The sequence below is a fragment of the Aquarana catesbeiana genome, linkage group LG09 (genome assembly GCF_042186555.1).
Source record: "Aquarana catesbeiana isolate 2022-GZ linkage group LG09, ASM4218655v1, whole genome shotgun sequence".
Lineage (NCBI taxonomy): Eukaryota > Metazoa > Chordata > Amphibia > Anura > Ranidae > Aquarana > Aquarana catesbeiana.
The window spans coordinates 70,344,034-70,371,398 of NC_133332.1; the positions used below are offsets into that span (position 1 = coordinate 70,344,034).

The following is a 27,365-nucleotide window of genomic DNA, read 5'->3' on the forward strand; positions in this document are numbered from 1 at the left end:
TGAATGGGTTGTTCTACAAGGTGAGGGTTTATACTAAGTGCTGGTTCACACAGGGGCGGCACGACTTGCAGGTCGCCTCACCGAGGCGACCTGTACATGACTTTGGCGGCGAATTGCAAAACGACTTCTGTATAGAAGTCAATGCAAGTCGCCTGAAGTCGCCCCAAAAATACTACAGGAACCTTTTTCTAAGTTGGAGCGACTTGCGTCGCTCCTATTAGAACGGTTCCGTAGTACAGAACGGGAGGCGAATTGTCAGGCGGCTAGGTCGCCTGACAAGTCGCCCCTGTGTGAACTGGCAGTTACATATACTTTAACCGCTTCCCGCCCACCAACCGTCATATGACGTCCTTGGCTTTGAGCAGTGATATCTGAATGATGCCTGCAGTTACAGACACCATTCAGATATCTCCTTTTTCCGCAGGGATTCCCTACACCATAAGAACGATCATAATGGCTGTTCAGCTGCTTGATCGTTCTTACAGGTGGCGAGAGGGGAAGTCCCCCCCCCCTTCTGCCACCCTCTGGTGCTTCTCCCGGCTTGCCGCTGCCATCGGCGAACCGGAGAAGGGATCCGCTGGCCCCCGGATGCTGACCATAGAGATTTCTGGCAGACCAGATGGTCTCTGGAGTCTCTATGATTGTTCGGAGGCTGGGTGTGATGATATGATGTCACGCCCAACCTCTGCATTCGAAAAAATGCTGCCGCTTCGGCTGGGAAGCTGAGATCGTTTTTTTTTTTAATTTTTTTCAGGCTTTCCAGCCTAGAGGTGAGATGTGGGGACTTATTGACCCCATAACAAACTGTAAAGAGGACCGGTCATGCCATATTCCTATTACAAGGGATGTTTAGTGATAAAAAAAAAAAACGGTAAAAAAAGAAAAATGGCCAACTAGAAAAATAAAAGTAAAATTAACAATACCATTTTTTCTTTTTTAAAGTGCCCCTGTCCCTGTGTGCTCTCAAGCAAAAGCGAACGCATACGTAAGTCACGCCAACATATGTAAATGGTGTTCACATCACACATGTGAGGTATCTCCACGAACGTTAGTGCAAGAGCAATAATTCTAGCCCTAGACCTCCTCTGTAACTCAAAAGGTGTAACCAGTAAAAAAATTTAAAGCGTCACCTATGGGGATCTTTAAGTACCGAAGTTTGGCGCCATTCCACACGCGTGTGCAATTTTGAAGCGTGACATGTTAGGTATCTATTTACTCGGCGTAACATCATCTTTCACATTATGCAAAAAAATTGGGCTAACTTTACTGTTTCTTTTTTTTTTCTAGCATGAAACTGTTTTTTTTTTTCAAAAAAAAAAAAAAACGCATTTGAAAAAAATACTGTGCAAATACCGTGCGACGACTGCCATTTTATTCTCTAGGGTCTCTGCTGAAAAAACATATATAATGTTTGGGGGTTCTATGTAATTTTATAGCAAAAAAATGATGATTTTTACATGTAGGAGAGAAATGTCAGAATTGGCCTGGTAGGCAAGTGTTGTATACAACTGCTGCAGTAATGCACTTTAAACTTTGTACAGACCACTAAGTAAGGGTAATGAGAAATGGGTTTATGTTTCTCCTCAAACCATAAAGTGACTATTCTCAACATCCTGAAACACCTCCTTCTCCGAATTCTTCATATTCTGAATTAAAGTAGAACTATAGGCAAAACTTTTTTTTTAATTTTGGATAGGGCAAGGAAAGGTTATAACCCCTGTCAGGTGTTTTTTCACCATCTGTGTCCGATTGCGGAGATTTCACTTCACTTCCTGTCCCATAGGCAACAGGAAGTCAGAGGAAATCCCTGCAAATTAAGGGAATTCATCGGGGACCCCCCATGTCACCAGAACTAGTGTCCCCATTGGAATTCTTTTCTGGGGACAACCCAAAACTTGTGATTTTCTTTTACTTTCACTTTCAATGATAATGGTAAACAGGACTATGAGAGAGGGTGAATCTCCTTAACGGGGGCACAGACGGCAATAAAAACTGGCAGGTGTTCTAACCCCTCCCCATTCTATCCAAAACTATAAAAAAAAATGTTTTGCCTTTAGTTATACTTTAGGCGGCAATGGGGAGCCAGAAGTAATAAACAAAATATGTTTTCAGAGTTTGTAAATGTCAAGGCTTTGTGCTGCCCCCTAAAACTCTGGCCCACAAGTGTCATTAGGGTAAATACAGCTGTAGTTAACACCTACTTACACAATCTGCCCTATTGCTACTTTTGAGCTACATTATTCCTTTAGATTTACCTTTAACTATGTAGTGCAAGGGCCTGCCTGATTGCATACAAATTGGAAGTGTTTAGGTCTGACCACATATTATATGGTTTTGGTAAACCTAAATAAATGTTGTACAAGAAAATTGTATAATGTATGGCCATACCCTTATTCCAGAGAAAATATTTGCCGAAACCTAAATTTATCAGATTCCTATACAGGGAAAATCTTTGTGGGGGAAAAAAAGTTCACCCCTCTGCTACATTAGTATGTAGGGCACATCTGTTTTAGACATGTGCAATTTGTTTAGTTCCGAATTTTGATAATTTCCGTATTTCCGAATTTTGATAATTTCCGAAATGACGAATTTCCAATTTCCGAATTTTTGAATTTCCGAAATACGAAATTCCGAATTTGGGAAAATTCGGAAATTCAAAAATGAGAAAATCTGAAAAAAAGAAAGAAAATCAGTAAAAATCGAAATAATAACTAACTATGAAATTATAGGCATTGGAATTTCCTTTCAAATTTGGCTGTTTGTGAACGTAACGAGTATGAATTTATCCGAAGTTACGAATTATCTGAAATAACGAATGCCGCATCTAAACGAACAATCTAATAATAATAATAAATAACAATAATAATAATAAAACCTTTTTATTATTATTATTAATTTGTTCCATTCCATATGTTTAGATGCGGCATTCGTTATTTCGGATAATTCGTAACTTTGTATTCGTTAGGTTTACAAACAGCCAAATTTAAAAGGAAATTCCAATGCCTATAATGTAATAGTTAGTTATTATTTCAAATTTTACAGATTTTCTTTTTTTTTTTCAGATTTTCTAATTTTCTAATTTTCTAATTTTTGAATTTCTGAATTTTCAAATTTCCGAATTTCTGAAAAAAAGCAAAAAAACGAATGAAACAAAAACTAACTAATTTTTTGTCAGTGCACATGTCTAATCTGTTTATAAGGTCATTGCATTGCTGTCATCTATTCCATTTTTTTTTCTTCTTTGTTTCTCAGTTTACCACTGTGGCAGTTCACTTGGCTGGAGCCCTCAGTTTTTTTTCCGGGCCCTTCGTAATGACCCATCGTGGGGACCACACTTGGCTGTGTTTGGAGATATGGGGAATGAGAATGCTAAGTCACTATCTCGGCTCCAGAAGGAAACCCAGATGGACATGTATGATGCCATCCTCCATGTGGGTAGGTAAGATTTTGGGAGTTTTCATGAAGGTGTGCATGCAGAATGCAGTAGATGATAAACATGGAGTGTAGCAGATTGTGAGAACAGGAATCAGTAGGCTGTACAAGAGAAGAGTGGAGGTAATTATCAGGGCAGATGTGGAGTGGACTTTGAGTGTAGCAGACATTAAAAGTAAAAAAAAAATAATAATGATCAGGGCAGATTTAAGGCGGGCGGCACAGTGGTGTAGTGGTTAGCACTCTCGCCTAGCGGTAAAAAGGGTCGCTGGTTCAAATCCCAACCACGACACTACCTGCCTGGAGTTTGCATGTTCTCCCTGCGTCTGCGTGGGTTTCCTCTGGGTACTCAGGTTTCCTCCCACACTCCAAAGACATGCTGGCAGGTTAATTGGCTTCTGTCCAAAATTGGCCCTAGTATACAAATGTGAGTTGGGGACCTTGGATTGTGGGCTCCTTGAGGGTAGGATGTGATGTATGTGTGGAGCACTGTGTAAAAATGAACGGCGCTATATGGATACCTTAAATAAATAATAATATAATAGATGAGCATCTTAATGAGACACAATGTACAGGGGTAGGGAGAATTGCAGACACGCGCCCACACTCACTCAGGTTGAACTGGATGGACTGGTGTCTTTATTCAACCTTACTAACTATGTAACTATGTAAGCCTTTTGTGCCCCTAGGACAGCTGCATCATCATCCACCCCCATTCTGCAGTTGACCGTATTGTTCACTCTATGGGCCCTTTCACACTGATCAGTTTTTCTTCCATTTTTGCCTTACAAAAAGCAAAAGAAAAATGCATGGCTTTTAAATCCAATGGAATTCTTCATACCAGTCAGTTGCGGGTCATTTTCATTTTTAAGTGTCCTGCGTGCTGCATTTTTGGTACACGTTTGGTGCGGTAAAAGAAGCAGACCTACATATTAAAATGAATGGAAAACAAAATCAAAAATGCCCCTGGCAGTTGCGTTTTTGGTGTTTTTTTGGGTCACATGTTCTCTTTTCACAGGTGCAGGCTGATTTCATACAACCACAATATGCACTGGAAATGTGGCAAAATGCATATGCATTTTACCACATTTTTTGCAAAGGAGCAGTGTGAAAGCAGTCTTAAAAGTGATTGAAAAAGGATCATTTTTTATTTTTTATTTAAAATAACAAACATGTTATACTTACCTCCACTGTGCAGCTCGTTTTGCACAGAGTGGCCCCGAACCTCGTCTTCTGGGGTCCCCCGGTGGCTCCTCTATGCATCAGATAACCCCCTAGGAGAAGCGTTCTCCCGAGGGGGTTACCTTGCGGGCACGCTCCCGAGTCCAGCATTTGCGTCCACAGACATGAAGGTCGGACTCGGCCCCGCCCCCCAGTGCCCACGTCATTGGATTTGATTGACAGCAGCGGGAGCCAATGGCTGCGCTGCTATCAAGCTATCCAATCAAGAGCTGGGACCCCGTGGAGAGAGGGACAGTGTGTCCCCGCTGAGGAGATGAAGGGGCTCTGGTAAGTAAAACAAGGGGGCTGGGGGGGCTGGTGACCACCAGGTGTTTTTTCACCTTAATGCATAAGATGCATTATGGTGAAAAAACAAGAGGGTTTACAACCCCTTTAACTTTTTAAAGGTTAACTGCTTGCTGAATGTATAACTTACATATATGGCGGCAAGGTGGCTCTGCTGCACAGGATCGTGTACCTAGTATGTGAACCTGCACTTCCGGGTCTGGGGCAGATCGCCGTTTTGTCAGTACAGAAGGTATGGATCCTGTGCCTCTGCTAAGCAGGGGCACCGATCCATGCCTTCCCCTAGTACAAGCACCTCCCCCACTGTTGTAAAACACCAGCTAGGCACACAGTTAACCCTTTGATCGCCCTTAACGTTTAAGCCCTTCCCAGCCAGTGTCATTAGTGCAGTGACAGTGCATATTTTAATAATGTTGCTGGACCCCAAAAAGTGTCAGTTAGTTTCCAATTTTTCCGCCACTATTCTCAGTCCTGCTAAAAGTCACTAATCGCCGCCATTACTTGTAAAATAAATAAAAATATTTTATAGTTTGTAGATGCTATAACGTTTGCGCCACCCAATCTTTTTACGCTTATTTCAATTTTTTTACCAAAAATATGAAGTAGAATACATATTGGCCTAAATTGCTGAAGAAATTTGATTTATTTTCAATTTTTTTTATTGGATGTGTTTTATAGCAGAAAGTAAAAAATATTGTTTGTTTTTTTTCAAAATTGTCTGCTTTTTTTGTTTATAGTGCAAAAAATAAAAACCGCAGAGGTGATCAAATGCCACCAAAAGAAAGCTCTATTTGTGGGGAAATAAGGAAAGAACAAACATTTTATTCGTGTACAGCGTCACACAATTGTCAGTTAAAGTAACGCAGTGCCGTATCGCAAAATAATGTCTGGTCATGAAGGGGGGTAAATCTTCTGGAGGTCAAGTGGGTAAATTCACCTTTTGGGATGTGTTACACATTACCCCGTATTTTGGGTTTAATGTGTGACATGCTTTAGCACTTCCTCCCACAAACAGTCACTAAATACCACATAAAATGATGCAGTTTGCACTTGTCAATTCACTAAAAAAAATAATAAATTGGTTGATTAGCTTGTGGTCTAGCCACTCGCTATTTAATTAATGTATTAATTAAAAGCTGAAACATTTAACAGCAGAATTTCTACCACTGTTAAATGTTAAATGTAACAGTTCCAGCTCAGAGATGCTGGTTGTCAGGGAGCCAGCAATTTTCTTCCTATTGTGCACTGAGCCACACATGTGCATTAAGCCACGCATGCAAGGCACTTACGTTGTCCTGGGCCAGCCAATTAAGATGGCTAAAGCGCTGGTGACATAACAAAAGGCTGTGCCCCATCAACTGGAACCTCACTGTGCCCCATCAACTGCAGCCTCACTGTGTCCCATCAAATGCAGCCTCACTGTGCCCCATCAAATGCAGCCTCAGATCGAGACACTTTGCCAATTGCCAGTATGTACAACTGCCTGTGGGCCCCCTATGGACGGGCCGCCACTGGTTGGACCTGTGCATTCAGTTTTGCTTTAATGCTGCAATGAGGAGAGGCTGGTCAAGCAACACACAAAGCACATGTGTAAAGCACACTGCTGTGCTTTGTAAATCTGTGTTTTGTGTGTGTTTTTTAAACAGCAGTCTGCTGTCCTGACAAAATGTCAAACCTGGCAGAATGAGCTACCCGCGTCACTTCCTTTTTCTTTAAACCATCATGAATTGCAGATTTTGACAAATCGCCGTTTGGACACACCAGCAACCGAATAGAGTCCGGTGCACAATGTTATGAGCGGAGATTGTTACTCCGCTCCGAAACTAACCAAGAAAATGGCCACCTCCAAGGCAGTGACAACTTTGTCCTCGTTAGCCACTGTGCTGTGAAAACAGAAAAATCTTCCTGTACTGGACTGTATTCAGTAGTCGGTGTTGTGTCCAAACCGCAATACGTCCAAATCAGCAATTACTAATGGTTTAAAGAAAAAGGAAGTGTCGTGGTTCTATTTTCTGCCGAGTTGCCTATTTTGTCAGGACGCCGGCCATGTAAAAGGCTATACTGCTACATAAACAGCCCCCCCCCGGTGTTGCAAATGTAAAGTGCAGTAGTGCAAGTAAAGTGTACAATTGAGTATGTATGAAGAATATTGTCTTCTGTGAGTATTGAGTGTATTAAATAATGAGTGTAAAAGAGCAGTTAAGCAATTGAGGCAACCTTGGACTTTCATGGTACGATATAGACTCACAATGCTCAAAACAATTGTAAAAAATACACATTTATTGAAAAAAATCATAAAAAAATACCCACAAAGGCAGACATATAACATACAGTATCTCACAAAAGTGAGTACACCCCTCAAGTTTTTGTAAATATTTTATTATATCTTTTCATGTGACAACACTGAAGAAATTCTACTTGTTTCACGGTGAACCGCTTCTTCAGGACTATGATTCAGAGAGGGATTTGTTCTATAGAGAGACCAAACGCATACATAAACAATACTGATATAGCAGAACATAATAATTTACTAAGATTGCAGAATATGGAGCAGACCACCAAATCACTGCCATAATGATGAAACACCCCATAACTACAATTGAACCTAGTACATCTGATAAATGCATTGATTAATCCCCATCTGTATAGGCCACCAGAAAAAAATTCCTGAGCAAAAATAGACACCAGCAGGGCTGCCACCAACAAACCACCAAATAATGAGTGTAGTTAATGCATATATTATAGAGAATTATTTTATAGTATAGTATAGTAGTTTTCCAACATGAGTCACATATATGCATCAACTCCTTTTTACCTTTCTTTTGCAGGTGATTTTGCATATGATATGGACAAGGTAAAATATGTTCATATTCTAATATATCTTAGTGCCCAGCATAAGCTCTTACGATTACCATCTACAATACTCCTGTTATTTTCCATGCTTTACTCCTTTTATTGCTCAGAGTCCGTCATTTGCACCCATTTATTATTTCATGTGTGGCACCTAGGGTCAGAGTAATATGTTGATGCTTTGTAAATATCAGAATACAAATAAAGATAGCTGTATTATTGATGATAAAAAAAAATTACCAGTCTTCTTCTTACTTAAAGGATAATGCTCAGGTGGGTGACGAGTTTATGCGTCAGATTGAGTCAGTTGCCGCCTACATTCCCTATATGACATGCCCTGGAAACCATGAAGAGGCCTAGTAAGTGCAATTCTTGTATTCACACTCGTGTTTCCAGATGTGACATTTGGTTAAATTAAATGCAGGCCTATCCACTGTTTAAAATGCTACATTTTGAATTTTGTTCTTCAGCAGAAAAGTACAATTATTTTGAACACTAAATCTTCCAATTCTTAAAGCCCAATTAAACCCTCACAATTTATTTCTGCAATACAGACAGGTGGCATATAGAGTAATAAATCTAGCCTTTTATTACATTTTTTTTAACAAAAAGTTTTAAAATGTAAAAAAGAAAAAACAGCATGGGGTCCCCCCCAAATCCATACCAGACCCTTTCGGTCTGGTATTAATTTTGAGGGGAACCCCCACGCCCCCAAAAAATTGGTGTGGGGTCCCCCCCAAAATCAATACCAGACCCTTATCTGAGCAAGCAGCCCGGCAGGCCAGGAAAGGGGGTAGGGACGAGCGACTCCAAACTTGTCCACTCTTTCTCTCTCAATCAACACCAGCTGTGCTCTCATCTTGTATAGATGACCCACATAAAAATGTAAGGTCAAAAACAGCTCAAATTCCCTTTAAATGGCATCCTGTATGTTCAGTGGATTATCTGCAACTTACAGCACCAGTCCCCTTTACATGGAGTCCTGTTTGCCCAGCAGGTTATACTAGTCATGCTCCCCTCCTCAATACAGCACTAAGAAAGAAAAGGGCAAACACCATAGTGCTTCACCTTTTACTATATTCACACAACTCACAAAGAATAATGCTCACATTATCATGTGCATTCAATGCAATCACAAGTACAAGCATCAAATGAAATAGAAAATAATAGAAACCTTCGCGCCAGTGGTGTCGATAGCAGATAATATATATGAATTACATATACTGGTGGTACATCCAGTAAGAAAACATTCCCAACAATAAAGAAAATTTGTGGAAATATAAACAATCAGTGTAAGCTGCTCCCCAATTTTTGAATAATCAAAAAAATAGATAATCAAAAAAAGGAATGTAAGAAAGATAGGGGGCGCTAGATACCATATTATTCAAGTGCTCCAAATAAATATATCTCCTGCATTACCAAAAAAAATGGAAATGTAAGAAAGCTAGGGGGCGCTAGATACCATACTATTCAAGTGCTCTAAATAAATATAACTCCTGCTTTACCAAAAAAAATTAAAATCATAATATTGACAAATAGTAATTAGATTACACATTGAAGTGCCCACAATAGTGAAAAAAAAATATATATAGTGATTGATTGTCCACATAAAAAAGTGATTGAAGTGGTTGAAGTGATATCTTTCAATATTATCCCAATCCTGTTGCTGTAAACAAAAAGTTTTCCATCACCAAGGGAAAATTAAGAAAGGGAAAACACCTCGAAGTAGTAGATATCTGCTTACCAGATACCAATGACTCCTTTAGTTAAAAAGAGAGTCACTAGCGCTTGTGCAGGGTTGTGCCTGCTCACATGGATGGCCGGACTGTGGTTGGTATTATAGGCATGGATCGTTCCCGTCAAGCTCATTCAAGATAGGATAAGGATACATAGGAAACAAAAACAGTCTCCATAGCGTAAAACCATTTATTACAAAAGTAAATAAATTAAAAAGCCAAATGGCCGCTTACATTGGTGGGTGCCTACCCGGCACTGGGGCTGCTTGCATGTCAGGGTGACTCCACAGTCAGAAAAAGCCTTTCATGTCTCCTCCACGCTGGCGTGCGTTCCAGCTTACACAGGGGGGCAGCCAAAGGATCCGGATGTTATTGGGTGATAGGACATGTGACCACGTACCGCTCCGACGTACGTTTCGTAGTGAACATCTTCAGGGAAGCGTTTCTGACTGTGGAGTCACCCTGACATGCAAGCAGCCCCAGTGCCGGGTAGGCACCCACCAATGTAAGCGGCCATTTGGCTTTTTAATTTATTTACTTTTGTAATAAATGGTTTTACGCTATGGAGACTGTTTTTGTTTCCTATGTATCCTTATCCTATCTTGAATGAGCTTGACGGGAACGATCCATGCCTATAATACCAACCACAGTCCGGCCATCCATGTGAGCAGGCACAACCCTGCACAAGCGCTAGTGACTCTCTTTTTAACTAAAGGAGTCATTAGTATCTGGTAAGCAGATATCTACTACTTCGAGGTGTTTTCCTTTTCTTAATTTTCCCTTGGTGATGGAAAACTTTGTTTACAGCAACAGGATTGGGATAATATTGAAAGATATCACTTCAACCACTTCAATCACTTTTTTATGTGGACAATCAATCACTATATATATATTTTTTTCACTATTGTGGGCACTTCAATGTGTAATCTAATTATTATTTGTCAATATTATGATTTTCATTTTTTTTGGTAAAGCAGGAGTTATATTTATTTAGAGCACTTGAATAGTATGGTATCTAGCACCCCCTAGCTTTCTTACATTTCCATTTTTTTTGGTAATGCAGGAGATATATTTATTTGGAGCACTTGAATAATATGGTATCTAGCGCCCCCTATCTTTCTTACATCAAATGAAATACACTGCTGGTATTCAGCTCCAGCTGGCTATAGTAAATACCTCACTTCCTGGACTTACCTTTGTGTAATGATGTCATCTAGATAGCTACACCTCTACGCGTTTCATCACATTGTTTTAACACACATGGAAGTGTTATAAGGTGTGAGCAGCTTGTTTCATGTAAACTCATTTTTTAGTGTAAAGAAAATAGCAGTGCAAAGGCTTATTGTTTACAGAGTTCCAGCTTTCCTGTAGGCTGACACAATCCTCCTGAACAGTGCGTTAATAAACCATGCTCCTCAAGTAGTGAGAGTGCTGTTGATTTATACACTGTTCAGAGCTAGAGAGCCGCTGTTCAACTTTCCAGATCGCTGAAGCATTGGATATTTTACCATGGCTGCTATACAGAAAATTGTGAGGGTTTAATTAGGCTTTAAAGCATGACTTCCCCCCTCCTCTCCCACTTTTTGAGTTGTTTTTATTTTATTTGGGGAGCAGGTACCTAGTTTTAACGGGTACCCGCTCCCACTTCAGCTCGAACCGCCTAGGCGATCAGAGTGGAAGTTTTCCTCCCTCCTCTTTCTGCCCGCAACCTTCTGGGACACGTCACAGGTCCCAGAAAGCTGTGGGTCCAGTCAGACAATATTATATATGGAATACCCCCCAAAGGAAATTTGGGGACTTTAGGGGCAACTGATCAGCAAATTTTTAGAAACAAAGAAATGTATTAATATAAAATATGTGGTGCATACATCACCATCAGTAATTGCATAAAACGACAAGAACAGAATCATATATCAAATATGAATGCAAATCCTTCAGTGTTAAGCCCGACGCTATTCTGGACCTATGTAGAGTCCTTTCTTCAGGGGCATTTCATGCGAAGTAGTGCTGCTATATCGATATTCTATAATGAGACAGTCACACATCAGAATCAACATTGGGGTCATTTATATTTGATATATGATTCTGTTCTTGTCGTTTTATGCAATTACTGATGGTGATGTATGCGCCACATATTTTATATTAATACATTTCCAATTTTTCTCTAAAAATTTGCTGATCAGTTGCCCCTAAAGTCCCTTAGTATTTCCTTGGGGGGTACTCCATATATGATATTGTCTAAACTGGGACATTGGCAACCTATGGGTCTTCTTGGTTGGATTTCTATAAACCTGGGTCCATTCAGAAAGCACAGCACAACTCGTGAATGTGCATTAGAAAGCCGGCTGTGATGCTGCAAAGAGTCACAGCCGGCCTCCCTTAGTAAACATGCCAACGCTGGAGACCCGAAGATTGGTGAGGAACCATCCTGGGTGAGGACAGTGCTGGATCCTTGGATAGGCGAGTGTCCTTTTTTCAAAGTCAGCAGCTACAGTATTTGTAGCTGCTGGCTTTTAGGATTTTTCTTTGTTAAGACAAAAGAACCACTTTAAAAACTGTCATATTTATTATCTGATATTAAAAGATCTAATAATATCCTATTAAAACAGCAGTTTTTGTCACCTTTTTGTTTTTCAGCAACTTCTCCAATTATCGCATGCGTTTCTCCATGCCAGGAGACACCGAGGGCCTGTGGTACAGGTAGGAGAGCGCTAGGCAGAAATAACACATTGATGCATGAAATGTACATGTGACCTTAACATTTATACATCGTTCTTTCTCCAGCTGGGATCTTGGGCCTGCTCACATTATCTCGTTTTCTACAGAGGTTTATTTCTACCTGAAATATGGGCAAGAATTGGTGGCGGAGCAGTTTAAATGGCTACAAAGGGATCTGCAGGTTAGATGGACAGTGTTGTTGTTCAGTCTCCACCCATGTCCTAGATCATGGTCTTGTTTTTACGATGCATACTTTTGGGATCGTGCTTTGAGTAGATGTGTATGGATTGTTTTTGGAGAATAAGGATATATTTTAGTGTCACTTTGAAGGCACATTCAGGTCAAAAACAAATATCTTTCAATTTAAAACCCAACCCCAGCCACAACTTTTGATTTTGTTTGGGATACAGCAGGGGAGAGTTTTTATTGCCGTCTGTATCCCTATTATTCTGGAATTGTTAGGCTGATGAACACAGGTTTATATGGAGAATAGTAACATCTCATCAATTATGATTAGTAGTGTACTTATGCGCTGCCAAGAAGAAATAAAGTGTACGAACAGTGGAACAGCTGCTACCATTGATTAGTGAACTCAAAGAGCAAAAATATGTAAATGGGTGTATAATAGTGCGCTTGTTCAAATAACTTAGATATATATAAAAAATAACACAATAATCAATTAGACATAAAACCTTCAAACTCCATATATGCAATCGATGATCAAAGAAAATAACATATATGTGCAAAATTAATATATAAACAACGAAAGTCCAAGTGCAAAACAATTATGTCCAGTTCATATCGTGATTATGATCAACCGTATCCAGTGAAAAAATATATATAAGGTGCAAGAAAAATATATACAGTGAAAAAATGTTGCATCCACTGCCACCAATAGTTCTAATGGCCGCTCACCTCAGGAAAAGGCCATAAGGCCAAACGGCGCTTTGATATCCAAAAGGTATCTGCTGGGATTCACACTAGATATCTCGAAAGACTCAGCTGTAATGTTTAACAAACACAACTCACGATCTGAAAACACTCAGAGCACAAAAACACCATAGCGCAATATTGCCAATAGATGTAATAAATGTAATAACTGCTTGCATTACAATTCAATAACATCCGTGATAGAAGAGAAACGGATCGCCTCCTCACCGCACTTCTGCACACAGGAAGTGACGTCACAGGCTCTACCCAACGCGTTGCATCACTGGTCACGTGACCAGTGATGCAATGCGCCAAGTGGAGCCTGTGACGTCACTTCCTATGTCCACAGTGTGCAGAAGTGCGGTGAGGAGGCGATCCGTTTCTCTTTATATCACAGATGTCATTAAATTGTAACTACAGTGTAGTCAGTCTTCACAGCTAAGGTGAAGTACTGTTGGGTGTATTACCATGATCTGGGCCACATATACCATAATTAGGGCTGGATTACCATTACTTGTAGGCACCCAAGCCCTTGGTGCCCAAAGCAGCACTTTAAATATGTGATAAATAATGTGCAACCTTCCTTTTTTAGGAGGCCACCAGCAAGGCTCGTCGTTCTGAGCGCCCATGGATCATCACAATGGCACACCGTCCAATGTATTGCACCAATTTTAACAGTGATGACTGTGCCAAAGTTAACAGCACGGTGAGTAGAATATCTAAGCTTTTTGTGAATCTTAATTCCAGGATGCCATGAATATGGACATTTTTCACCATCCTCACAGATATATTTGAGTGCAAAATGTCATTTTTTTTTAAGTCTTGAAAAAAGCGCAGAAAGTCACGACAGAATCTTCTGAAAAATTTTAAAAATACAAATTTGACAGAGATTCCAACCGATTCCAGCTCTGTACAAAACTAGAAAAATTGTTTTTAACCGATAACATCTATGGAAACCTTTGCTGTATATTTTTATGGATGAAGGAAATTCTTATTCTTATTCTAATCGTATTCAGCTAGCTGACACATCTTTTTAAAGCTACCGTGCATGTTACAATTTCATTGTACAATCTTTTTTTGGATCTACCAGCAACTAATATGAGGGCCTAGCTAAAGCCGGCCATAGATAGATTTGAACCATGTATGGACAGACTGAATATACCTAAGTTGATTGATCAGTACAACTAGCCTGTTGAATTTTATGTTATAGCCAGTAGCAATAATCGCTCTGTTCTTCCGGCAGGGATAGTCGTCCCCCCCCCCCCCCCCCATGGGAGAACACAATGGCTCCACTGGTGGGGTTCTCCTGTCTGCACTGTCTTGTCACGCAATCCAACTACGGAAGCTCCTCTTCTACATAGTTGTTGGCAGATAATTATGAGATTATGCATTTGGATTGTAACATACCGTATATTGTTAGCTTAAAGTGTAAAGGCTAAACTTTTTTTTTCAGTTTTGGATAGCATGGAGAAGAATTAGAACATATATCGGGCTTTTATTGCTGTCTGTGCCCCTATTAGGGATATTCATCCTCTTTTTTTGTTTGTCATGTTTATTATTGTCTCGGTGAGTGAAAGTGAATGAAAATCCCAATTTTAGGTTGTCACCAGAACAGGAATTGAGGGGAAAATATTCTATTGGGGACACTGGTGACAAACAGGGATTTCTTCACTTTGGAGGGGTTTCCTCACACTTCCTGTTTTGGCTTGGGACAGGAAGTAAAGGGGAATCTTATCAAAGGGAGACAGATGGAAAAAAAACTGACAGGGGTCATAACCCTCTCTTAGGCTTCACACCTATGCAAATTGGATGTGGGTTTACCTGCATCCAATTCGCATGACAGGAGACTGTGACCGGCTCTCAATGGAGCTGGTTCACACATCTCCAGGGCGGCTGCGGAGCAAATTGCACAGGGTTCCTGTGCATTTTTGGCTCCGTTTAAGGTCCGAATTCAGGCAAAAATTTGGGCCTGATTCATCCCTGAAATGGAGAACAGAGATGCACCAGACCCCTGCTGTCAGCCGCATGCTAATCAAGTGTGAACCCAGCCTTACTCTATCCAAAATGAAAACAGTTTTGCCTTTAGTTCTATTTTAAAGAGGAAGTAAACCCTGATGGGTTTACTTCCTCTTTGTTTCCCTGCAAAGGTAAAGCATAATGGTCTACTATGCATCGCATAGTAGCCCATTATGTGTCACTTACTTGACACAGGAGCCTGCGATGTCACCGCTGTCCCCTCTGGTACGGCGCGTCCATCTTCTTCCGGGTATCGGGGCTCCGGCGCTGTGATTGGCCGGAGCTGCGATGACGTCACTCCCGCGCATGCACACAAGAGCTGCCACTAACGGCATATCGCTGTTATCAGCGACGCGCTCAGGGTACACATGGATTGAAATTCAGTAGGTTCAGCAGGGACCGGACAAATTTTGATTGTAATGGGTTATAAACCCATTACAACCACTTTAACCTACAGGTGAGCCTAGATTAAGGCTTACCTGTAGGTGCAAGAAATATCTCCCAAACCTAAAAGGTTTAGGAGATATTTGCAGAAATAGCGGCACTGACGTCTACGGCGCATGCGCCGTAGACATTGGGCGCAGGCGCACTGAGCGTGCGGTTTATAACAGGGATCATGCCGTTAGTGGCTGCACCAGCGCGCATGACCCGGAAATCACTCTGGGATAGATGGCGGCGTCGGAGGAGGTGAACGAGGGCCGATGCCGGGGCTTCGATCTCAGGTAAGTAATTCATAATGAGCTAGTATGCCTTTGCCTTGCAGGGTGTTTTTTTTTTTTTTTTTAAGAGGCTTTACTTCCTCTTTAAGGCAGTATGTGCCCAGGGACAAATTCTTGTATTGCACATTCTTTGCTAAATGTTCGTACCACATCAAGCCACATCCAGCTGCAGCAGCTGCCAGCCTCTCAGAGTTTGAAAGGCTGCCAGAAGCAGGGCTGAATGGGACACCTTTGGAACCTCCTGAACCGGGACTAAGGCCTGCTTCACACCTATGCATTTCAGGCATTCCACCCTGGGCACATACTGCCTTTAAGGTTTGTACCGCTAGGTGCACCATCGAGTCCCATCTAGTCACAGTAGTTTTCAGCCTCTCATAGAGTTTGTCAGACTGCTGGCAGTGGGGCTGGATGAGACACCTGTGCCCTCTGCCTGCAGCTAAACACTGGGACCTCCTGAAACGGGACTAAGGTCGGGTTCACACCGATGCATTTTTTAGTGCATTTTCAGTTTTGCAGAAACACACTACAGTCCATTTAACATGGTTTCCTATGGGTTAGTTCACATCTGTGCATTTTATGGATCTGCAGCTGAGCGCCAGAGCCCCATGCAACAGTGCTAAATGCTCAGTGCGCATGGGGCCTTAAAAACAAGATTTCTGCAGGTGCCATGATGCATGTGTAACTTGTGTTGCATAGAATGCCATGTAAATCCTCCTGTTATATATCTGAGTTACCTTGTCTCCTATAAGTCACATTGTCTCCACTGCTGATGAGTTATCTTGCTGTGTGCTCTGTTTTTCAGATACGTACTGGATTACCGGGAGGCCAGTATGCACTGGAGGATTTGTTCTATAAATACGGTAGGTGTCGCTTGAATTAAAACATTACCTAGTTAATATAGCATCTATTCTGTATAACAAAGTTATGTGCCATTTACCACATCAGTATGTAATCAGATCTGAAATATCAGCTTTGGATAAACGTAATTATTATTTATAAAAGATGGACAAAGACACATTCTCCATAGACAACTGAGACCAATGCAGTTGAGTAGTTGGGGCAGAGGTGTAACTACAACCTTCAGGGCCCTGGTGCAAGAAACCATGAAGGGCCTCCTCAACCCTGGCAGGGGCCCTCAATCTCCATCTCTGCAGCCTCAGCTGCAATAGAGCTTCCCATTGATTCTCAAACTGAAGCACAGTTACCATGCTTCAGTTATGAATGGACACAGTGAGTGCGGTACCGATCACTCACTGTGTCCATTCAGAAAAGGAAGGGTTCAGAGGGGGGGCACTGTGAAAGGAGGGAGAAGTGTAACAAGAAGGGGGATAGTATGATGGGGGGCAGTATGACAGGGGTGGTAGTGTGACGGGGAAGCAGTATGATGGGGAGGTATTGTGACAGGAGGAGGGCAGTATGACAAGGGGGCAGTATGACAGGGAAAGTGCGACAGGAGGGGGAAGTATGATGGGGGTATTGTGACAGGAGGGTGCAGTATGAAGGGGTATTGTGACATAGGGGGGCGTTGTGACAGGAGAAGGGTATCTGGGAAGTGTGACAGCAAGGGGGAGTGTGATAAGAGGGGGCACTGTGAAATGAGGGGGGCAGTATGCAATGAAGGGGCAATATGACGGGGGGGCAGTGTGATAAGAGGGGGCAAGTATGACGGGGGGCATTGTGCAAAGAGGGGGGCCAGTATGACAGGAGAAGGGTACCTGGGAAGTGTGACAGGAGGCGTTCAGTGTGAAAGAAGGGGAGCAGTGTAATAAGAGGGGGCAGTGTGATGAGGGAGCACTATGAAAGGAGGGGGGCAAGCAACAAGAGGGGGCAGTATGACGGGGTAGTGTGACAGGAGGGGAGGGGAGGGAAGTGTGACAAGGAGGCAGAATGATGAAGGGGCAGTGTGACAGGAGGGGGTCAGTGTGCAGGGGAGATATTGTGACAAGGGGGCAGTGTGACAGGTGGGGGCCAGTATGAGGGGGCAGTGTGACAGGTAGGGGGCAGTGTGATAGTTGGGGAGGGCAGTGTGGCAGGTGGGGGGGGGCAGTGTGACAGGTGGGGGGCAGTGTGCAGGGGAGATATTGTGACAAGGGGGCAGTGTGACAGGTGGGGGACAGTATGAGGGGGCAGTGTGATAAAAGTGGGGCATTGTTATAGGTGGGGAGGGCAGTGTGATGGGTGGGGAGGGCAGTGTGGCAGGTGGGGGGGGCAGTGTGACAGGTGGGGGACAGTATGAGGGGGCAGTGTGATAAGAGGGGGCAGTGTGGCAGGTGGGGAGGGCAGTGTGGCAGGTGGGGGGGCAGTGTGATAGGTGGGGGGGCAGTGTGATAGGTGGTGAGGGCAGTGTGACAGGTGGGTGGGGCAGTGTGACAGGTTGGGGGCAGTGTGATAAGAGGGGGCGTTGTTACAGTAGGACAGACAGTTTAGATGACTTCACTCACAGTTCTGTACGAAACAACAAATACACCCCTTGTACATACAGATTTCTCTGTAGTGTCCACGGGATGTCCCACTGGCTAGCAGTTCTCTTCCCATTTACGGTCTGGATTCAGGAACATTTTTGTAAGGTTCTACAAGGTAATGACAAGCATCTTCTCTCCAAATACTGCAGTGAATTCCACAATAGGGATTTGAAAGTGACTCGTTTTTAGGGGGTAGAAATAGTTAAACCAGATTGGCGAAGGAAAACTTTGTTAAGAAGATGTCTAGATGCGAATCCAAGTGGATTATTAAACGTAACACTATTGCTCTTACTGGATTAAACTTGTGGCAGGTGGGGAGGGCAGTGTGATAGGTGGGGGGGCAGTGTGATAGGTGGGGAGGGCAGTGTGACAGGTGGGGGGGGTCAGTGTGATAGGTGGGGGGGCAGTGTGACAGGTGGGGAGGGAAGTTTGACAGGTGGGGGGGCAGTGTGACAGGGGGGGGGGGGGGCAGTGTGACACGTGGGTAGGGCAGTGTGACAGGTGGGTGGGGCAGTGTGACAGGTTGGGGGCAGTGTGATAAGAGGGGGCGTTGTTACAGTAGGACAGACAGATTAGATGACTTCACTCACAGTTCTGTATGAAACAACAAATACACCCCTTGTGCATACAGCTTTCTCTGTAGTGTCCACGGGATGTCCCTCCGGCTAGCAGTTCTCTTCCCATTTACAGTCGGATTCAGGAACATTTTTGTAAGGTTCTACAAGGTAATGACAAGCATCCTCTCTCCAAACACTGCAGTGAATTCCACAATAGGGATTTGAAAGTGACTCGTTTTTAGGGGGTAGAAATAGTTAAACCAGATTGGCGAAGGAAAACTTTGTTAAGAAGATGTCTAGGTGTGAATCCAAGTGGATTATTAAACATAACACTATTGCTCTTACTGGATTAAACTTTGACTTTAAACTTTTTGACATGCCTTCTTTTTCTTACGCTATTATTTTCTTTTCAGAGTAAGGAGAAGTTGTTCTTCAATAGTTAATAAAGTATATTATGGATTTAATGTTTTATGACATGGGAAGTGGTTATATTAAGTTTTAGCCATTAGGGGTTAAGGAACATGGAGGTGGGATGAGAGCGTTTTTAAGGAGAGATTCATCCATCAATAGCCTTCCTTGAGAAAGATTGGTGTTTACCTATCGAAGTGCGTCAGTTAGCCTTCAAAACGCCTTTTGGCATTAATTCAGGAAGGTAATGGAAATGCTTATATTTAGGTCCATGCTGACTTGATAGAAACATTTAGGGCCAGCTCACACCATAGAAACTCAGTCCGGATGCATTCCAGATGCTTTTCCAGTGTGTTTTTGTTGCAGTCCAGTGCATCCCCCCCCCTCTTTTTTTCTTAACTTCAAATAAGGACATGTGTGTTCCAGTGCATTTTAGGTGTGTTTTTGATGCATTTTAATGTGTTCCAGTACAGTCCAGTGCAGAAAAAATGCAGCATGTTCTGCTTTTTTTTTCTGGAACTGGAACCCACTGGAACTGACCACACTGGTGTGAACTATGCCATTGAAAACCATATAACCTACTATCCATGTTTTTGATGCAGAAAAAAAACGCACACTGGACTGCATGTGGTGTGAACTGGCCCTCAGGCTGTGAACCCCCTGTTCTGCCTCATCTTAAAGGACTCTTTAGTCATGCAGTGCCCAGTGTAGTCTCAAGTCTACCTATTCTTCTGAATGTAAGCCTCACCAATATTTTTTATTTTGTTATGGGTAGAGCGGGAAGGGTTATATTGCTGTCTGTGTTCTTGTTGGGGAGATTGCCCCTTATGCCCTGTCATAGGAAGTGGTGGAAAATGTCTCTGATGGGATGAACCCTCCTTTTTAGGACAGTGAGGAAGGATAAAAATTTCATATTTTTACTGTTGTCTGTGCCTTCCTGTCCCAGTGACCACTACACCCCACATTTCTTGTTACATGGACAGGAAGTTGCCAAGAACATGCATCTTTCCCATTGTAATGTTAAAAGTACAACTGAATTTCTTCATTACATTTGACGTTTTTTAATGTTTTGAGCTGGAGCCAGATGATTCATGGTTTGGCTGAAAGCAGGTTTACCTAATAAAGGGGCCAATGATTACCTGTTTGCAGTGCAGGAACAGAACAGGTAATGCATTTAAAGATAATCAGTTACATTTGCCTCTAATTTCAGGGGTGGATCTAGAAATCTGGGCACACGAACATTCCTATGAGAGGCTCTGGCCTGTATATAACTGCACGGTAAGTACTCCAAACTCCAGTTCTGAGCTCCCAGTACAGACATTTTCAACTAGGGTTCCTCCAGAAGTTGCTTGGTGCTTCCCTGAACTGTGGCTGATTGACCCCCCATCTGATGGTGCCTGCATAGTTCCAGGTCCAGTGCTGCTTGGTAGAGCAAGTGCCAGGAGCTATCTGTATGGGCTCATTTATACTTCCTTCAAAACATGGCTTAGGACATGCTTTATTAAAGCTCTCTGGACACCAGTCAAAGCACTTTTTACTAAATAAAATGGTTAGCTTAAAGTCCTGTTTACACCTTGCGTTTGCTTTGCTTCAAAAATTATACCCCATGTGGCTTTAGTGGTGCTTCAAAGCATCTTCAAAGCCTCCATAAAGTCTGACAATGCTTGCTTTTGAGAGGCTTTACTTCAGCTTTGCTTTGTTTTGGAGAAATTGCAGGTATGAGATATGAACATACACAGGGCATCTGCCAAGCTTAATTAAAGCTTCAAAAAAGCACCACCGAAGAATCATTGAAGCACCACTGAAGCATCATCGAAATACCACCGAAGCATCATTGAAGCCCCACAGAAGCTTTGCAGAAGCAGCAAAAACACATTATAAAAGCATGTTGAAGCAGTAGTCGCTTTAATGTGTGATAAAGTTGAAGCAAGTGTAAATGAGCCCTAAGGGTGGCATTCTGGCCACCCCTGTAAGAGGGTCATACTTCCAGTAACCACTAGTATAAGGAGCATTCCTCCCACTGACCACCAATATAAGAGGCATTCTTCCCACTGAGCACCAATGTGAGGGGCATTCTTCACAATGACCACCAATGTAAGGGGCATTCTTCACAATGACCACCATTGTAAGGGGCATTCTTCACAATGACCACCATTGTAAGGGGCATTCTTCACACTAACCACCAATGTAAGGGGCATTCTTCACACTAACCACCAATGTAAGCGGCATTCTTCACACTGACCACCAATGTAAGGGGCATTCTTCACACTGACCACCAATGTAAGGGGCATTCTTCACAATGACCACCAATGTAAGGGGCACTCTTCACACTTGCAAACAAAGCCTGGGGAATGCCCAGGAAAAAAAACCAAAGCCTACTTACCACCAGCTCGCAGACAACCAAATTGACCTGTCTAACAGTACGCGTTAAAAACAGGGGACTAAACCCCTACGGTGACCCCGTAAGGTTTCTGTAGAAGGGGGGTATACAAAAATTTCCTCAACCGGTTTCGTGATAAGGACCGCTTCTTCAGGAGGGGTGGTCTATAAATCAATTAATAGTCTTATTTTTATAGCACAGTAAAAGATATATAAGAAATACAGCAAAGTAATGGTGAAACAGCGTAATACATAAATGATAACAAAGTTGAAGACTGGCTCACTCACTCAGACGGGTTCAATGAAACAGCAGGACCCAAAACAAATCCCCCCACGGCGGACACGGGGGATTGTAAACAGATTCTGATTGATAGATAATAAAGCGTAAAAATATAGAAACTAAGGATGTTTAGGGGTGCACACCCAGGTGAAATAGGGTAGAAATCTGGGGAAGGGAAGTAAAGTGGTGATGGCAAGAGAAAGTATGAGACGAGGGAAGGGAGAAAAAGGAAGGGGAAGGGTGATGTATAGTGGGGGATAGAAGGGAGATAGAAGGGGTTGTTTTCATCTCCCTTCTATCCCCCACTATACATCACCCTTCCCCTTCCCTTTTCTCCCTTCCCTCGTCTCATACTTTCTCTTGCTATCACCACTTTACTTCCCTTCCCCAGATTTCTACCCTATTTCACCTGGGTGTGCACCCGTAAACATCCTTAGTTTCTATATTTTTACGCTTTATTATCTATCAATCAGAATCTGTTTACAATTCCCCGTGTCCACCGTGGGGGGATTTGTTTTAGGTCCTGCTGTTCCATTGAACCCGTCTGAGTGGGTGAGCCAGTCTTCAACTTTGTTATCATTTATGTATCATGCTGTATCACCATTAGCAATCCTTACCGCAAAACCGGTTGAGGACATTTTTGTATACCCCCCTTCTACAGAAATCTTACGGGGTCACCCGTTAGTAATCTTGTTAACTGTGGTGTATACAACTGTTTTTAATATTGCCTGTATATAATATTTTGTATTTTTGTAATGTAGTCATTAAAAATTTATATATTTTATGTTTTTTTGAACTGTGACTTATTAACAAGTGCCGAGATAGTCCTAAATTCTAACTTCTAGGCATGCATGCATGCGCGAGCAGGCAAGTGGCAGCAACTGCTTCCGCGCCTCCACCCCTATATCTCTTCAATTTTATAAACCCGGATGATGGCACTTATATTTGGTATTCATCAATGTGTAAATTGAGGCTATACTCACTTTCATTATATTCTTGGTTTATTTATTTATTTGCACCTCAAACTTTCATAAATGACCAACCTGCATAGAAACTGTGTAAATGTTTTATATTTGTATAGCCCGCATTCTATCCGTTATCTGTGTATAAAACTTTAATAAACTCAGATAAGAAGTGCTGTGCCGCCTATTGCTTGGTGCACTAATGCACTCATTCTAAGCCCAAAAACTGTAGGCAATTTTTTCAATTGTATGTCGTGCAAATTGCAACATTTTCGTGAAATCTCACAAATATGAATTTTTCTATATCTAATGCACATGTCACATTCAACAGGAACATGCACTGTAAATCAATGTATTATTTGTCGCAACGGGAAAAAATGTTGCATCGCTGATAGTTTATCAGGCCCATCATGTTGCCAGTCCAGTGAAACTCCACCCAGAAACTCCACACTTTTTATCCATAAACCCCCAAACTGTGCCAAGTTTTGGTAGCGGTCACCTCCTCATCCAGCCGAACATGAGATAAGTCCTGCAAATATTGATTCTATCCATTTATATAGCTCCAAATACATCCACAGAGCTATTCAGACCAGTCTATTTCTCCTTGCAGTCTAATGTCCCTGTCACATTAATCAAAACACATTCTAGGATCAATATTAAAGCAGACCTTCACTCGAAAGTAAAAGTACCGCTCATCTCCCTATCCACCCCAACCCCTAATGCCACGTACTCACGGGCGGACTTTTCGACCGGACTGGTCCGACGGTATTCCGACGGACTTTTGAACGAACGGACTTGCCTACACACAATCACACCAAAGTTCGATGGATTCGTACGTGATGACGTACAACCGGACTAAAACAAGGAAGTTGATAGCCAGTAGCCAGTAGCTGCCCTAGCGTCGGTTTTCGTCCCTCGGACTAGCATACAGACGAACTGATTTTTCTACCGGACTCAAGTCCGTTGGAAAGATTTGAAAAATCCGCTGAGGGTCCGATAAAGCCCACACACGATCGGATTCTCTGCCAGACTCGGTCCATCGGACCAGTCCGGTCGAAAAGTCCGCTCGTGTGTACGCGGCATTACACATTAGAGGCGTTGTTTTTTTCAGGGAGCGAATACTTTTTATGACAGGTACCCAATCCCACTTACTACAATTTATGCCGAGGTGTGAATGAGGTCATTCATCCCGCTCCTTCAACCTTCTGGGACACGTTATAGGAGGCTGCAGGACCAGTCTCACTGTGTGATGTGATCTCCCACATGTGCAGTGGGGAGCATAAGGAAGTACCAACCAGCTCCCAAATTCAAGATGGCAGTTCCAGGGACCAACAGTAATCAGAAGAATCGGCTACAGTAAGGCAGCTCTGGACTCCATGGACTGGTAAGTACCTAACTACATCTACATGGGTCTCTGTGACCAGAGTTGACCATTTATAGATAACCGATCCATGAGTCTGGCCATGAACAGCCAGGGGAGCTGTCAGCATCCCATTGCTTCCATTTGGGCTTCCCACTTACAGATAATTGCAGGGAACCCCCACTGGATCTCCATCTAAAAGCAAATTGCCCCATTTGCAAGAGCGAATGGGGCCCTAGACCTCTTGCATGCAAACAAAAGGAAAATGTCTATGTTGCTCATTGCAACTAGTCCAGCTGTTATTTTGCTACCGCAGGTTAGAAATGCTAACATCTGATTGGTTGTTGTGGGTGACACAGATTCTTCTGGTTTCTATGTAAATTATCCAGGGCATACAAAAGGTCTCATTCTGATATGTTTTTGGTTGCAGGTGTATAATGGATCCATTGATGCCCCATACACCAATCCCCGGGCTCCTGTCCACATAACCACAGGATCCGCTGTGAGTAAATTATAGACATAATAATGACAAATACATTACTAATATATTATAGGAATACAGCAGTAATGGTCCCACACACTCAGCAGCTATTTCCTTTTTATTAGGCTAAAATTACATATATAAAAGCCTTTACACACTTCCTGCCTTAAAGTGACACTAGGGGACCCTGTAGCCTATTTGTCATGAATTCATTTTTCAGTATGTTTTTTTGCCTCCATGTAACTTCCTCTGTGAGCTCTTGAACCTCTCATATTCACCCTCATTTCCATTGTTTAGAGCTAGAAGTGCACATTAGTTGCAGTCATGTGCACTGCTCTATGTACACTACAAATCCCATAGTCGAGCCCCCCTCCTCCCCTCTAACAGAGTCTATTTAATCAATTCTAAAAAAATATACCGGCCCAAAAATCAGAATCCAATAAATGTGTGCTGAACGACTGCAGCAACTTACTATGTGATATAAACACAGTAAAACATGCACTCATCAAAAAGTCACGCTAATCACAAACAATCAATATGAAAAACAATTAATATCAGAAATATATAATCAATGTGACATAAACTCAGTGCATAAATATAAAATGCCCATGTATCATTCAAGTGGTGAAAGAACAGTTCTAAAAATTGTGCAAGAAGTCAATCAACGTGGTGAACAAGAATGTGAAGGAATCCAAACAGGGAGCTGGATCAATAGAGGTTCCACCACCGTAAAGCGTGCAAAGCCTCCTGTTGCATCCAACACTCTGTGGTTAGGGATGCTTACCAGATGATGTGGACCACCTATCGCTAGAATGGTCACACAAGCATGCAGAACCACCTCTGCAGGGTATTGATAAGTGATGGAGCATCTGTAGCACTCAGGTGTGATGGGGTCTTCCAGTCTGATTGGATTTACGAAGTGGTATCCAAAATGGCCAAAGCCGGAAGGTAAAACATGCAGAGAAAAGACTCCAATAGTGTAATATTGTATGTGTCCTTTATTGAATAAAGCCAAAAGTCTACTTACATTCGGTTAAAATCAACAGAGCCCAGGAAGACGTCACGTGTGAAAAAACATGTTGGGCGGGACTACGTGCTGACGCCATCGCGCCCCACATGACCCAGGATGTGCGAGTGATTGGTATCTAGTTTGCCGACAATCGTTTTTATCAAGACTCCGTTGATTTTAATCGACTGTAAGTAGCCTTTTGGCTTTAGTCAACAAAGGACACATACAGTATTACCCCAGGTAGCAAGCAATTGTGCTGTAAGTTTGAAAATGACTTGCTAAGCTATTGCTAGACTCGCCAGGCTTCACAAGTTTGTTGCACAATTGCAGCAAGTCCGCATTGCATGACTCCAGAACAACTTTCTTTGCAACAGTTCTGCAAGTCTGCTGCAAGTTCTGGTTCAGTTATTATGTTGTGCAATAGTCATCCCACCACAGGGGTCACTGTGGCTGAATTTTCATGCTGTAGACTTGCAGAGCTCTTGCTGTAGACTCACCATTGCAACTTTGCTCTTGCTAGAGACTTGCTGTCATGAATCTGCGGTAATGTTCATCTCTGTCTGCCTACCTCTTTGTTGTGTTCAGTTTAGAGACCGGTCGCTGTTCAACTGTATGCTTAAAGCGGGGGTTCACCCACACCGCCCAAAAAAAAAAAAATATTAAAAGCCAGCAGCTACAAATACTGCAGATGCTGACTTTTAATACATGGCCACTTACCTGTCCCAGGGTCCAGCGATGTCGGCAGGGGAGGCCGAGAACCCGCTCGGTTCTCGGCAGCTGCCGCCACCATCCTAGGTGAGGGAATCAGGAAGTGAAGCGTTGCGGCTTCACTTCCCGGTTCCCTACTGCGCATGCGCGAGTCGCGCTGCGCGTCCCAAGTGGTCCCCGCTCTCTCCTGGGAGCTGTGTGTTCCCAGCAGACAGCGCGGTGGGGACGGGAAGAGGCATAGACTCCCATGGGAGTCTATGCCGGAAGTGGGTGCAGATACCTGTCTTAGACAGGTATCTGCACCCCCCTCCCCCCTGAAAGGTGCCAAATGTGACACCGGAGGGGGGGGGGGGTTCCGAAAAGTGGAAGTTCCATTTTTGTGTGGAACTCCGCTTTAAGTAATCGTCCCTCAAGCATGGCTCCACCCCAGCCTCTAACAGGAAACACTATATTAACCTGTGCACTGCAAGCCAAGCCTTGCTGATCAATATTGTGTGTTTCTTGCCATGTGTTCTACGTCTGATTCTGTTTATTGACCTTGGCTTGTTCTTTGACTATACCTGTCTGCTTGATACCCCGACCTTTGGAGTGTTCTCCTGTCTATCCCTGTCTGCTCGTTGCCCCGACTTTTGGCTTGTATCCTGACTATCCCTTGTTGTTCTGGACTGCTGCTGCCTCTCTATCCTCCAGTAGCCTTTCGTGAGCTGGGAGACCCTGGGGGCCACGACCTGGAGCCAGTTCAGCGAAGGCCATCCTCACCATTACAGGCCCTGGTGAACACCTGCTGGCTCTTAGACTCTGCGCCCTGGGAAATCTCATGCTCTAGCTCCC

At 42.8% G+C, this 27,365-nt stretch overlaps 1 protein-coding gene across 1 annotated transcript in view; it reads left to right on the forward strand.

Annotated features, from left to right (window-relative positions):
- The window catches only part of ACP7 (acid phosphatase 7, tartrate resistant (putative)), a 49,026-nt gene that overhangs the window by 11,395 nt on the left and 10,266 nt on the right, over window positions 1-27,365 (forward strand). The window contains exons 4-12 of the mRNA XM_073598768.1: window positions 3,253-3,435; window positions 7,788-7,813; window positions 8,071-8,168; window positions 12,183-12,245; window positions 12,330-12,444; window positions 13,786-13,899; window positions 16,731-16,788; window positions 20,566-20,633; window positions 24,767-24,838. Coding sequence (XP_073454869.1) covers window positions 3,253-3,435; window positions 7,788-7,813; window positions 8,071-8,168; window positions 12,183-12,245; window positions 12,330-12,444; window positions 13,786-13,899; window positions 16,731-16,788; window positions 20,566-20,633; window positions 24,767-24,838 — 797 coding nt within the window. The remainder of the gene's footprint in view (window positions 1-3,252; window positions 3,436-7,787; window positions 7,814-8,070; window positions 8,169-12,182; window positions 12,246-12,329; window positions 12,445-13,785; window positions 13,900-16,730; window positions 16,789-20,565; window positions 20,634-24,766; window positions 24,839-27,365) is intronic.